General features: G+C 43.5%; 1 protein-coding gene and 2 long non-coding RNA genes across 6 annotated transcripts in view; 2 read left to right on the top strand and 1 right to left on the bottom strand.

The window, feature by feature from the left end:
* The window catches only part of SH2D4B (SH2 domain containing 4B), an 87,577-nt gene that overhangs the window by 69,243 nt on the left and 3,696 nt on the right, over positions 1–14,638 (top strand). For all 4 annotated transcript variants that reach the window (XM_081913743.1, XM_081913742.1, XM_081913745.1 and 1 more), the window contains one exon: positions 11,011–11,231. In XM_081913743.1, the coding sequence (XP_081769869.1) occupies positions 11,011–11,231 (221 nt within the window). The remainder of the gene's footprint in view (positions 1–11,010; positions 11,232–14,638) is intronic.
* Positions 5–7,353, top strand: LOC309371243. The gene is made up of 3 exons (XR_014168961.1): positions 5–304; positions 4,221–4,269; positions 6,586–7,353. It is a non-coding gene; the product is annotated as an uncharacterized lncRNA (long non-coding RNA).
* LOC309371322 lies at positions 8,621–13,416 on the bottom strand. Its single transcript, XR_014169048.1, has 2 exons — positions 12,571–13,416; positions 8,621–10,405 (listed from the first exon to the last, which is right to left on the bottom strand). It is a non-coding gene; the product is annotated as an uncharacterized lncRNA (long non-coding RNA).

The raw sequence follows: 14,638 nt of genomic DNA, 5'->3' as shown, positions 1-14,638 counted from the left end.
GACAAGTTTGCAGTATGGCAGCTGATCTATCAATAAAGGCAGCCAAAGTCCAGCTTAGTACAGGAACCTCTATAAATGTAGTTGGACAAACAGACCAGTGATGTCATAATGACCATATCGGCCAATCGGGAGGCATTTTCATTTTCTTCTAGCTATTGACTATGTAACTGATGTAGTTATAACAGACTGGCAATGAAGTTCTAGATTTAGAAAGACTTCTCTTCAGACCAAGCTCATTAATTTTGTCTGCACAAGAAGTAAGAAAGTGTGCTGCAGTTGAGACACCCAATTATATCTACAACAGGTAGAGTGAGCCCTCAGAAACAGCAAACCATTAATATAATTATAATCAAGTAGAGTTGTATAAAGGCTGGATTGCGGTAGCAGATGCAATGCACAGAGCATCAGAAACAAGGAGAAACAGAGTTCTGCTTTTCCTAGAGCTGAGATGGGGAACTTGTGGCCTTCCAGATGTGTTGGACTCCAGGTTCCATCAGCATGGCATGGGGTTATGGGAACTGTAGTCCAACAGCATAAGAAGGTCCATAGGTTCTCCCTCCCTGAGCTAGAGTTTAGGTATGTTTACAATACCACTTATTCTGCATCCAGTGCACACCCACTGCTAGTTTTTGAAGCCTCATTTAGCCACAGCCCATATCGATCCTGTAGTTTCTTGACAAATACCGTTTTTTGATGCATTTCCCCTCAAACCAGCTCAATTCAAAATGGATGCGGAGTAAGTGGTAATGTGAACATTCGAGACAGCTGCCACACATGTACATATGATAGCTTCTCTCTCTTTCTGTGTGTGTGTGTGTGTGTGTGTGTGTTGCAGTGGGTGAGAAACCAAACAGTTCATGTGTCAAGTGAAGACATCCCTGACCCCTCTCTGATGTGAACAACAGTGTGTAAATGTGACTTGAAACGCTGCTGGTGTGAATATACCCTATATGACAATCAAGGTATGGAGCAGCTGCTTTTAGCTTATGTGCAGATTAGCACAGCAAAGTCTACTGCATTTGCTCCAAATGTATGAGCATCTGAAGGAAAGCTGAGGAAGCAAAAAGACTGCCTTTCCTCTTCACAAACTAATTAGCTGGAACAAAGGCTTTCACAGCTTCCCACAAAGCATAATAAAGGCAGCACCACAAATTACCTATCTTTCTTTGCAAGCATGCACAACACAATATGCACAATGGGCCACATGTTTTAGGTTAATAACTGGTTTCACACTTAGGAAAGAGTTGTGAAGTGAACACCATCTTGCTTGCTTGCTTCTGCATATTGTATTACATGGGCCAAATGATGTTTGCTTAGAACTGAGATCTCTTTAACTTGCTAGGCTGTCAAAGGCTTTGAATCTCTCTCTCAAAATGGTCTGTTCTATATGAGTGAAGGGATGCGGGTGGCGCTGTTGGTTAAACCACAGAGCCTAAGACTTGCCAATCAGAAGGTCGGCGGTTCAAATCCCCGTGACAGGATGAGCTCCCGTTGCTTGGTCCCTGCTCCTGCCAACCTAGCAGTTCAAAAGCACATCAAAGTTCAAGTAGATAAATAGGTACCACTCTGGCGGGAAGGTAAACAGCGTTTCCGTGCGCTGCTCTGGTTCACGAGAAGCAGCTTGGCCATGCTGGCCACATGACCTGGAAGGTGTCTGCGGATAAATGCCGGCTCCCTCGGCCAATAAAGCAAGATGAGCGCCGCAACCCCAGAGTCGGTCACGAGTGAAACTGAGGGCTTGCCATGGCACTTTCCTTCCTGTTTACTGCTGAGTTGGAGCAAATGCCAACCTGGAGAAAACCTGAATGGCATTTGCTCTGATTTAGCACTAAAGTGTGGGTTTTCCAGGGGAAAGCAGTGTGGCAAAGGCAAAAGAACTCAGACTTGTGTTTTCTAGGCACAGAGCAAGTGGAGGTGTGGACAAGCCCTGAGACAATATTGAACAAATCCTGATTGAAATTTGGTAGGGCCATGAGGGGCCAAATAACATTGCCTCATGGCTAGATTATGTTCACAGGCTACCAGCCAGAGATCATTCCCCCCTTTTCTTTTTACATAGATGACATTTATATTCGCAAACCTCTTTTGCTGATAACCCCCCCCCAAGAGGCTATCATGGACTGGTTGGATGCAGAAGAATGTTTGGGGGGGGGAACTAGTTGGGGAGCCATCAAGAGAAGAAAGCTCAGACCCCAGGGATTGGTGGTGGGATGATGATGAGTGGTCAGAGAGAGAAGACTGGGAGGAGGTGGTGTTGGAAGCTGAAGGGGTACCATGTCTTAGTGAGCTGGGAGAGTCTGTGGCAGAGAGAAGTCAAGAATCGGAAGGTGAAGCTGGCAAGTGGGAGGAGGGAGGCCAAGAGGCAGAGGTGACTCAGGCTGTTGAAGAGTTAGGGTCCCCCCTTCTATCTGTGATGAGTTCCCCTCCTCTGTCTCCCACAACCAGAAGAGATATGAAAAGGGTGGAGTATATTTAAAGTATACTGTAGTTCCTGTTTTCACAAATCCCCCGTGGATTATGCCCAGTGTTTTAGGAGACATATACCTCCAGCATGGAAAATGCATTTGTATTCCAGCTCATAAGATTACACTATACTTGCGATCCATTATTCCAGTGAAATTTAATTTTGACACAAATTATGAGCAATTTTTCTGCAATGAGGGAACATCCAAAATTATCATGACAACCATTTGTTAAAGTTTTAAAATGATTGTATAAGATGTAGGCAAATGTCATCTTCTTGCTTCTTTCTTTTTGAATTTTGCAACGACTTCCATTTTTCTTTTTCCTTTTCCAGACCATTTTCTCCCGGTAACAGTGCAGATCCAAATAGATAGGCAGCTTCCTATGAATGCCGATGAAATGCATAGGTGCTTAAGAAAGAGCTGAATAAATGAGATTAGGTTTTTGGTGTGTTAGTAATTAGATTTTTTTCCTTGGAATGATGAAAGGGTAGCAGCGCTTTATGATACTACTGGAACAAGGCCACCATTTCATCATATTTATATTGCGGTAACGTCTAGTGGCTGCACTTTTGATCAGAGTCCCATTTCATTTGGAACTCTGCATGCAAATGAGTTCATGTCTTTAGTTTACAATTTGGAGGTGGTCTTGAAATATATAGGACATATCAAATGCAGCGATACCCTAATATAAGGTGGCTGCTTCAGTAGCAAGACTTTTTTCAGCCAGAACTCAACGGAACTCAATTCTGGCACCTCTCAGCTGGGTGCCATTGCCATTATAAGAGAACAAGGGAGGCATTCATGGTGAGTTCTGGCACCTCTTTTTCTAGAAAAATAGCACTGGTAGGGAGAATTAAGAGATCAGGGCAAAAGGTGGGCAGTGGAGCTGAGCAGAGACAGAAATGTTTTGAGAGGGCAGAATGGGGAGACCCATTGGCAAGGCAAGACAGCGGTCATCATCAGAAGCAATAAGAGAACAGAAACAGAGGGAGCATAGTGTAGTGGTTTAATATTTTGTTGGGAGCTGTCCAGAGTGGCTGGGGGCAACCCAGTCAGATGGGTAGCAGTTGCTGCTGCTACTGCTGCTGCTTCTGCTGCTGCTGTTAGATTGTTAGACTCAGAGCTGGGAGACAAAGGTTCAAATCCCCACTCAGCCATGAGAAATGTAGTAGCACTAGTAATAGTAGTACAAACAACAATATCTGCAAAAAGGGGCAGGTAAATATATTCATGGTAGATAAATTCAGAAGTGTAAAAAAAGAGAGTGCTGTGTTTCCTGTTTTTCTTATCTGGATTGTGAAATAAATTATGGCTCTGAGATCATGAAATCTTTTTGTGCAAACTGAAATGAAAGACAGAGGAGGGGAGAAATGAAAGGAAGCAACAGCACAGTTCAAAGAAGCATTCATTTGTGGCTCTGCGTTACAAGCAGTGTGCTGTGAGGAGTAATACTGTGGCCCACCTTTCTTGTGCGGCACAGAGCTTGTTAGTGAACGTGGGGGAAATATTTTGACAGCAATCTGAAAAAGGTTTACAGTACTTGAGAGCTTGAATTCAGGAAGAGGCAGGGGGAGACAATGAGAGTTTTAACCACGACTCACAGCAGTGGGTGTAGCACATCTAATTTGCAAGGAATGCTGTTAGGGAATTCATTCCTGAGCTACGGAATTCATTTCAGAGAGATTCTGGTGTTCAATTCGTCCTGACACTTCAATATTATTTGGGCAGATAATTCTGTAGAGGTTTCTGTTTCAGAAATCTAGAGCAACAAACCATGGGCAGAGCTACAGCGCTCTTTCAACAGGTAGGTAAAAGGTTAAGTCCTGCACACTCCTGAATGGTTGTCTAGTCAAAGGCGACTATGGGGTTGCAGTGCTCATTTTGCTTTTGAGGCCAAAGGAACTGGCGTTTGTCCACAGACTGCTTTCTGGGTCATGTGGCCAGCATGACTAAACTGCTTATCATGCAACGGAACACCGTGATGGAAAACAGAGTGCACAGAAACCTTGTTTATCTTCCTGCTACAGTGGTACCTATTTATCTACTTGCACTGGCATGCTTTTGAACTGCTAGGTTGGCAGGAGCTGGGACAGAGCAACAGGAGCTCACTCTTTCTTGGGGATTCGAACTGCCAAATTTCCGATCAACAAGCCCAAGAAGCTCAGTGGTTTAGACCACAGCGCCATTCGTGTTCCCTTTCAACAACTGAGGGCAGAGCTAGGGTGTGATGCTTGATGCAAGACTGCTACCAAAAATGGCGGCTCATTTTGTTTATTCAACAAATTTTATATACCACTTACTAGAGCAAGCAGTTTACGCCAGTCTGAAACAGTAATTAAAAACAAGTTCCATAGGAAGAAGAAATCAAGTAAAAAACCAGTAAATATAAAACACTTTTACTTCCAAAGCCCACACATCTAGTTTACATGCTGAAATTACATTCCTGGGTAGACTTTCTGGAACAACCCAGTTTGAAGGAAATGCCCAATTCTCCCATTGGAGAATGTGTGCAGCCAATGAAGAAGCTTATATTTTGAAATCAGATCTTAAGACAGAAAATGGGAACCCTGTGCTCCTTCAGATGTTGCCGAACCACAACTCCCACCATCCTTGACCTTTGCCATGCTGGCTGGGGGGGGGGGGGGTGATGGGTGCCCAATACCAGGAGGGCCACAGGCAGCCTTTCCCTTTCCTATGATGTGGGATTTTGAGTGCTCCTTTTTCGTCTTGTTTCCAAGCTCTTTGTTACAACAGGATTTCTCAGCAAATGGTGGAGAATTGTGGTTCGGCACAAAGCACAGGAAGTAGGCAGCACAGGCGTTACCATATCCAGAGCTACTTTGGAACGAGTATTTCCCTGACAGCTTCCACCCCCTGCAGCCATACAATTTCCATTCTGAAGTTTCAGTAAGCCAGCTTTCCTTACCTTAGATGTACTATGGCACTCCCCATCTTGCTCAACCTCTTTGCAGTTCCCTTTCCTAAGATATCCCTCTGTGGTGGCCCCACAACCACCCCAGTTGCATTAAATGGATGGAAAGAAGCTTTGAAGCGAGAAACAAGTCTCCAATCAAGACCCATATAACTAGATGATGCATTAAATATGTAAAGTAGGGACATAGGTGGCGCTGTGGTCTAAACCACTGAGCCCCTTGGGCAAGCCGATTGGAAGGTTGGCAGTTCGAATCTGTGTGAGGTGGTGATCTCCCTTTGCTCTGTCCCAGCTCCTGCCAACCTAGCAGTTTGAAAGCATGCCAGTGCAAGTAGATAAATAGGTACTGCTGTGGCAAGAAGGTAAACGGCATTTATGTGCGCTCTGGTTTCCGTCACAGTGTTCTGCTGCACCAGAAGCAGTTTTGTCATGCTGGCCACATGACCCAGAAAGCTGTCTGTGGACAAACACCGGCTCCCTCAGCCTGAAAGTGAGATGAGCGCCGCAACCCCAGAGTCACCTTTGATTGGACTTAACCATCCAATTGTCCTTCACCTTTTTTTACCTTTTGTATTTAAAGTATCTAATTTTATTCCTGTTCATAATTGCTCTGGATGCATGGGTGGTCATAAATGGGGCTGTGGGGAGTTGAGTTAACCCTTCCCCCCCCGGTGCAGTCCTGACAAAGATCTCACCCCTGAAGCTGCTCTTCTCTTTGATGGAAAGCTCTATTGGCAGCAATGACGACTTCTCTTCTGGGGCAAATAGGATCTTCAGAAGGGGTGATTTTTGGTGGGACAACAGCAGGTGGGGGGTAAAGAGGGAGGAATTAACCCTGTGTGGTGTGGTCTCAGATCTATTCCTCACCCCCTGCCTCAAAGCTGTTAATCTAAAAGGGAATAAAGAAACATTCAATGCAGCCATGGCATTTAATATATAGTCTCATATGTCCTGTACTTGAGCCTTTCAACTTGTATTGTGCAGGAGGAATTAAATTACTGCTAAATCTCCAAGGAACTGCCCACACCTAGGGTGATTCACATTTTGAGCACCATTGAAGTTATCCTTGAAATATAGCAGCTTTTTCTCTGGGAATCACTCTCTAATTTATATATTCTCACACCTGGGAAGATTTGTTTTCTTTTACCTTTTATTCATGTCAGTTAAATCCTTATGGCTTGTTCCCAGCTGCAAAATTGTGCTTTTGCTACCAGCAGTACAGGCACGTCTGGTGCGATTTCTTGCGAGCGAGTCTGTGAATTCAGCCTGCGATACCAGCAGATGGTGAATCCCTCCAGCAGTTTAGTTTCTAGGTCCAGCTGTCTTTGGATTCACTTTGCACTGCATTTCAATATATATTAAATAATGCTCTGAGTTAAACAATGGAAGAACTGTAATTTTTGCAATCATAGCCATTCATAGTGCGATACAACTGGATCAGGGAGACCTGGGTTCAAGTTGTCTCATCCATGGTGCTCAGAGCTGCACAATTGCAGGGAGGGCAGTTTTTGCTGGGTTGTACCATTCCAGCAGACAAGCGGAGGGAGGCATGTTTGAAATCTTCAGCACATTAAAAACTGTGATGCTACACCTCTGCATGCACAAAACAAATCCTTGCAGGGACAAGGATGAATGGAAAGTCTCTTTGCTGGTATGCTAGTTCTGTATACTTAGGAAGGTTTTCGTTGCACATTCAACCATATAATTCAACCCCCCCCCAAACAATCTGAAATTGCCAAGTTTGTTCTGACAAGCTCAGGAATATCTCCCAAAGTGCTGGTGCTTCTCTTAACCATATCCTGTGAGCCAGTAACTCAAAGACTACAGAGTTCTCCAGAGCCTTAAAAACCAGCCTATTGAACATAGTATTTTTAGTGTTCAGGACTTCAGCAAAGAATAAACAAAATTTCATAGGTGGAAGGCAGCATTAGAAAGCACACCAAGATGGAGATATATTTTGGCCACGAGAGTGCAAATAAAACTACAAATGCTTTCTGCTCAGCTTTTGCTTTTGCTATGAACGCAGTTTTGCTGTTTTTCCCCGACCAGTTGTGTGTACCTTTTTCAAAACCAAAGTAAAGAGGAAAACGGTGGGAACAATGGAAGGGGAGAGGTCAGTGCTATGGATTTCTGCAGATAATATAATATCTCAATTCACACTAATAAAGGCATCAGTGATTCAAAACAGGGCACCTCAGGAGGACGAGATGGGATGCCAGACCACTTGACTTGAATTCAGACTGTTTCAACTGGTTTTCTACAGATGTTGTGTATTTTCCAATAACTGTCCCAAAGTGAGTGGCTTCTGTAAGCCCCCACCCTTCTTTCTTTGCTTTCTTGTTGTCATGAGAACAGTACAGTATATTTTTTTAAAGCAGGAAGGATGAGGGCTTCCATTTCTCTAATTAACAGACACTTGGCAAATGACTGGTTAGATGCAAACTAAAACAAAGAGGTGTTGGAGAGCTGAAAAGATAAGGTACAGCTCTTGACGATATCAGAAAACCAAACACAGAAATAACAAGAAAGCTTCCTGAGAGTTCTTTCCAGCTTTTCTTTTTTGGGGGGGGGGGAGAACTAAAACAAATATGAGTGTTGCCCTAAGCTAGCTAAAATTTTGTATCCATGAAATAACACCCGTGCCTCAGAACAAAGGTATGCTCTGGCAGAAGAAAAGGTAATGTGGAAGCCTGCTATGTTTTCCTTCCAGTGGTGGGTTGGGGGAAGAGGTGAACAGCTTGTTGAAAATGACCGCATTTGGTGGTGTGTGTTTGATAATGATGGCCAGTGAAATCCTGGATGGCTGTCAGCTCAGTATTTCTGTTGTATACGCAGGGTCCAATCTGCCGTCCAGCTGGAATGGATTGCTCAGATCACGTCAATCTCAGTGGGCAGCCTCAGAAGAGTGATGCTGCAAAGATTATAAAATCAGAGAGCTGGTTTGGTGTGTGTTTGGTCTTGGATTTGAGCAGAAATAGGGCCAGCTTCAAACTCTATTCAGCCATAAATCTCACAAAATTATTTTGGTCTGGTCACTGTCCATCCGCCTAACCCCACTCTTAGAATTGTTGTGGCAATAAATTGGGAAACACCTGGGTTCCTTGGAGAAAGGGCAAGACGGAGGTATAACAAATAAAATGCACCTTAAGTTAGAAAACACTGGCATAGTTGCATTGTCCTTGCCACCCTTTCATCTCCTTAGCTATGTGGGTTTTATGGGGGGGGTGAGGTGGGGAGTTGTCAAGGACATCATGATGGTACATCTCATATGACAATACCTTGGACATTCATAAACAAAATCATGTGGATCAACACAGCCTTTGGGATGATACAGCAGGCTGAGTGAATGAAGCCAGAGGCAACGGGAGCAGAGAAAAGGGGGAAAGATGCAATAGCCAGATGAATTAGGGGACACCAAATAGCGTCGAAACAGCACATGTGTTTGGTGACATGAGAATTTTTCTGTAATTTGCCTGTAACACGCATGCTACTTTTGAATTGAATATTGAAACCGGAGAATATTTGGCACAGCTCTGACATTAAATATGTGGAATACATGCACATAGATTTGCACATTGCATCCTCTCCAGCTTTAGAGGGAATATACATATTTAAATGTGAGGAGCACAGCAGGGAAGTCTACTTCAAAACCTGAGGATCAGCTTTAATATTTCTCTTTACAATATAGTCTTCTTCTGCTTGCCACTCTGTATGTATTCATGCACACTCTGAGTTGGTTGCTTCCCTATAGGTCCAGCTGTGCTTTCTGGATTGCAGTTATCCTTGAGTGAACATTGCTTAGCTCTGTCTACCCGAGGCACAGGGAATCCTTTGCAATTCATGGACCACATTCCCTTCTGGACAACTTTCTGGGGGTCACATCCCAGTGGTGATGGGCGGGGTGCAGAAGCAGAACTGGGTGGCACAAAGGATGTAAATTTTACCTTGTACAACAAGCTAATTTATACATACACTCACATACATACACTCCTGTTTTGGAGGCAGGATTCTAGCTAACTGCAGGCTAGAATGCAGTAGCTATATTTTGGTACAGCCAGCCAGCTGTTAAATTGCGTGATACGGGGAACGGTAGAAAGGAGCCAAACGAGATAGCCACTGGGGCCAGTTCAGCCCTCTCTAATATCTGTGATTCCAAGAGCTGTTTGACATTTGCCCTGTATGGGCAGCGGTACATGCTGCTTTAACACAATTTGCCTGGTGGACAAGTAAAGGCTCCCTGATGAGAGCATCACCATTAGAGAATCACAAAGTTGTCAACTAGAAAGCCAACCACTTCGAAAACCCCAGCAGCTCTCTGTGAACTGATGGCATTACTCTTGCCAGTGCAACCCTCTTTACTGAGGACAAACATGCCTGATCTATCTGTGTGGTGTTTAAACTGAGGTGGTAACCATCAGTAAAAGGAGGTACTATATAAGCACTGCCAGCCCTTCCATTTGCATATTCAGAGAAGGCCAGACGTGAAACCTTACCTATGCAAACAGAGCTCTTATTTCCTGTTGGCACATGGCACATTGTATTAGAATCTAATGATGCCGCTTCAGACAATCTGTGTCACATGGGGGTTCTATCTATCAGCCTGTGTCCCCCTGCCTTCCTTGCAAATGTGTAACCAGAATTACACAGATCTAGGTACTTCTTGGAGTACTAGGTACTTCTGGAATGTTTAACAATTGACTGCTTTGGTGGCTCTTCATCTATTTATTGTTATTTATTTATTTTTAAAATTTCTATACCACTTTATATTTTTTATAAAAACCTCAAAGCGGTTTACAGCATATTAAATCAATAAAACAATAAAACAATAGCTGGGCGATGTTCCTCTGGCCTCATGAGGAGCCTCTTTTCTGGGGCTGGGTGAGTTTGGGCCCCACCCCCTAGGCCAGGTGGAAAGGCCCTTGCAGGGAGTGGCCTTCACAACTCACAGCCGGGCAATGTAATTGTCTATTTGTATGCCATGATGAAGACTGGCTGTTGTCTTTCCTTCCTGAAGAAAAAAAAAGCCCAGTTTGAAGTGCTTCATACTACAGTGCTGTAATTTACATATGTACTTTCCCAGAGGCTCCAGAATGTTTGCCTGATACTGTAGATTCATCATTTGGACATTTAAAAATTCCTCAATCTCACAGTGCTCTTCCACAATTTATATTATACCTCCATATGTTGTTGAATGCCAACAATAGCCCCACCACAACATGGTCTGTGGGAAGGGATGGTGGAAGCTGTAGTTCAACAAGATCTGGAGGTTACACATTTCCTATCCCTCTCTTAAAAACTAAGCCATTTGATTTTATATGATTTTATATTTTATATTTATAAGATTTTATATGAAACAGCCTGCTTCACCTGATGCCTAAGTGCCTTTATTTAATGGACTATGCATATGTTTCCAGACCTCTAGGGCAGGCTTCCTCAAACTCAGTCCTCCAGATGTTTTGATACTACAATTCCCATCATCCCTGACCACTGGTTCTGCTAGCTAGGGAACATGGGAGTTGTAGGCCAAAAACATCTGGAGGGCTGAGGTTGAGGAAGCCTGCTCTAGGGAATACTAGTTGCTTGATACAGTTTTTTTTGCTCTGTTTTGGGCAGGAATTATTAGTCGCCAGGAGGCAGAAGAGCTGCTGATGAACAAGTCTGAGGGAGCATTCCTAGTACGGGTCAGTGAGAAAATCTGGGGATACGCCCTGTCCTATCGCCATCAGAGTGGATTCAAACATTTCCTGGTGGATGCTTCCGGAGATTTCTACAGCTTCTTAGGGGTGGATCCCAACCGACATGCCACACTCACAGACCTTATCGATTTCCACAAGGTATTACTTGCTATGTGCACAGAATATGAAAAACTGAACTTGATTGATGAATATTTCAAAAGGAAGAAGCAGTGTGAGCCTGGGTCTTACACAAAATTAGTCTTTACAGACAGGGCTGGCTCCAGGTTTGGGGAGTGAAGGCTAGCTCTAGGCAGGGTGACTGTGGTGGAGCATTATCTGAAGCACCTGATGGCTGAGTCTAGCTACCATTTTCATTTCCCATAATGCCTCAATGGTGCTGTGGCAAGGGCATTGTGGGAAATCAGTATAGCAGTTGGATTCAACTGTCCAGAGCTGGTCCAAGTGCTGAACCTCCTCCCCTGAAAACACACACACACACACGACTGCAGGTTTTACATATTAGGGAGAAATGCATATAAATGCCTATCAAAGGGAAAATAAAATGCAAAAACAACCATTCTATTAGGGGAAATTGTAAAAATGTGTATATTTCGGGTAAATGTGCACTAAACTGTTGACAAATGCAGTGTAGCCCAACCCATGCAGCTCCTATCACTAGGGAGCATGTGAAATAGGGGGAAAAGCTTAATTCTTTCAGTGTCTCCATATACATACTAAATCAGACTATTGGCTCATTCTCAGCTGCTCCCCAATTCCTCTCATCAAGGTTTTGCACAGCCCTGCTACCTGCGTGCCTTTTTTAACTGGAGCTGTCGGGGCCTGAGTCAGAGGCTTTGTGAATGCAAAGCACATCGTCAGGCAGTGTAGATAGAGCTATTTTTCATTCTGATGTAATGCTTCTGGGAGAAAGAAGATGGGGAACTGGTAGTATACATGATATAGCAAGGGACCTGTGTATTTTGTGCGAAAATGGGGAGGGGAAGAGCCCATCCTTATTAAAGTTCTGTGCCAAGGCAATCCGAGTCCCATATCAGGAAAAGCTCAGTTCATCAAAATAGATGATGCAAGTTTATTGATTTTGTGTGATTTCTTTATTTCCCCATAATTTATTATATGGCATTCTTTCCCTCTTCATCAGCAAGCAGGGGCAAGAATTATGAGTGCCCTTACCCTGCACCCAAAGGTTGGGAGTCTCAGTTAGACACCCTCCTTTGATTTCTGAGAACCCAACTAGATAGGCGTTTGCTTGTTTGCTTTTAAAAAGACTAAACAACCAGTCAAGAGTTGGGGGTGCATGACCCCCCATTCAGAACCAGTCTTCCCTATGTGCCAGCTATTTGAAATGGGAGGAAAGCTGACACGGGCGCCATTGGAAACTTTGCTTCCATGGCAAATAGCAGGCTTCTGGTTTGTGATTCCAGCTTGTACCATGGCAGATGTAAACAGTTAAAGCTCTCTTTCCCCTATACAGTGTTACCTCGGGTTACAGACGCTTCAGGTTACAGACTCAAATGCTAGGAGTCCCCCTTGTAAAGGAAAAGGCTGCCTCAGCACACAGTTAAAATGAGTTGTGATTTCCTTATATTCCTCTGTCCTCCTGTTGGAAGGCTTGGGAATTCTGACATCACAATGGTAACCTGGGCGATACTGCATACAGTGGTACCTCAGGTTACAGATGACTCAGGTTACAGATGATTCAGGTTACAGATGCTTCAGGTTACAGACTCCGCTAACCCAGAAATAGTACCTCAGGTTAAGAACTTTGCTTCAGGATGAGAACAGAAATTGTGCCGCCGCAGCACGGCGGCAACAGGAGGCCCCATTAGCTAAAGTGGTACTTCAGGTTAAGAACAGTTTCAGGTTAAGAATGGACCTCCTGAACGAATTAAGTTATTAACCAGAGGTACCACTGTACCTGTTTTTGCGGTGGAAGGGATTGGTCACCTGCACTAGCAATTGGTTTTGATATTTGTTTGTTTTTGTTTTCAAAAAACTTGCAATGCATATGTAATGACATCACTGTCAGCTTGGCCCGAAAATTTCAGCTGATGTTGTCCACATATTTTCAAGCTTATGTTTGCAGCCACAAAAGCTAGAACAAAGATGGGAAGGCTGGGACCCTTCTGCTATTGTCAGCTCCATTCAGCCTGGGCATTGCTCGGGGATGATGGGAGTTGTAGTCCAACAACATCTGAAGGGTCATGGGTCTAGAATCTTGCACTAAAAAGACCATAAAATAAAATAAAACAAAGCAAAACAGACAGCTGAGATAGTCAGGAAGCTGAATTGCGGACTCAGTCTCACTTTCTGCAAGCTTCCAGATAGGGATGCACAAATCTACCCATTTTGGTTTATCTTAGTTTCTCATTTTTCCAATCTGAATTTTAAGTTCTCCACATTTCTGTTGGTTTGCAATTTTTTTAAAGTTCTCATGAAAATTGACCAGTGTGAATTTCTCCAAATGTACACATTTTTGTATGCAATCTTGCCTAATTCATATTTTTGCAAAGCAGTTTACCTTAAATTAATGCATTTTGGTATGCCATTTTCACTAATATATGCATTTCTATGCACAATTTACCATAGTATACAACTTTTTTTTTTTACTCCATCTTGGCTGGCGAACTGAATTGCAAAATTCAGAAAAGTGTGAATTTCAAAAGAGAACAGTCGTTCAGTTTGAGCATTGCTTCGAAAAGTGCATATTAGGTGGGCTAACCTTAAAATGGGAACTGAATTGCCTTTCTCTCCCACTGCTACTTGCAGAATCACAGCATGCACACAACCCTGGGCATAGTTACAGAACCAGCAACAAAAAGTCCTACAAACTTCAGATATAGGGACTGCGGCAACTTCAGTATCCACCTTCTTTCCCTAGAGTCAAGCTTGCACGAAAACTTTTGTATTTCTCTTCCTCCCAGCTTCCTCATCATAGGCAATAAGAGCACAAGAAAAGCCCATCCATCTGGGGAGGAAGCACAGGGACACCTGTCAAAAGCAAAACGTCCATTAGCCTCTGACATTCAAAATAAAATAGATTGGGATGTCCCCCGATGAGAAAAATCAATGGCTGCAGCTATGACAAGCTTGTTAGAGGGCTTGCTTGGCCCCTGAAGTGAGCAGGCAAGTCTCGCTTAATTGTCTGTGGTCAAATGGGAAAGAGATTTAACAGCGCCGTCTTGGGATGTTGCCCCTTCCTTATCTCCCCAGCCACTAACTCCGGTGCCTTTTTCATCTGAGTGCACTCTTAACGATAAATACAGGAAAAAAAAGTCAGAGCCAGCTGTGGTAATGGCAGAAAAATGCAATGGTATACAGGCACCAGCCAGTCTACCTGCTATTATTAAATCTCATATATAAATATATATATATATATATAGAGAGAGAGAGAGTTTATAAAGACCCAAAAGTCAAGTTCATGTACATTTAAACACAATGCAGAAAATGCTACAGGTAGCCCTCCTGAACCAATGATGTGCAGGTTTGTAGATACAGTGGTACCTCGGGTAACAGACACTTCAGATTACAGACTTCGCTAACCCAAA

Source organism: Podarcis melisellensis (assembly GCF_964234715.1).
Source record: "Podarcis melisellensis genome assembly, chromosome: 5".
NCBI lineage: Eukaryota > Metazoa > Chordata > Lepidosauria > Squamata > Lacertidae > Podarcis > Podarcis melisellensis.
Note: the sequence above shows the minus strand (reverse complement) of the source record. Positions and strands in the feature narration are given on the sequence as shown.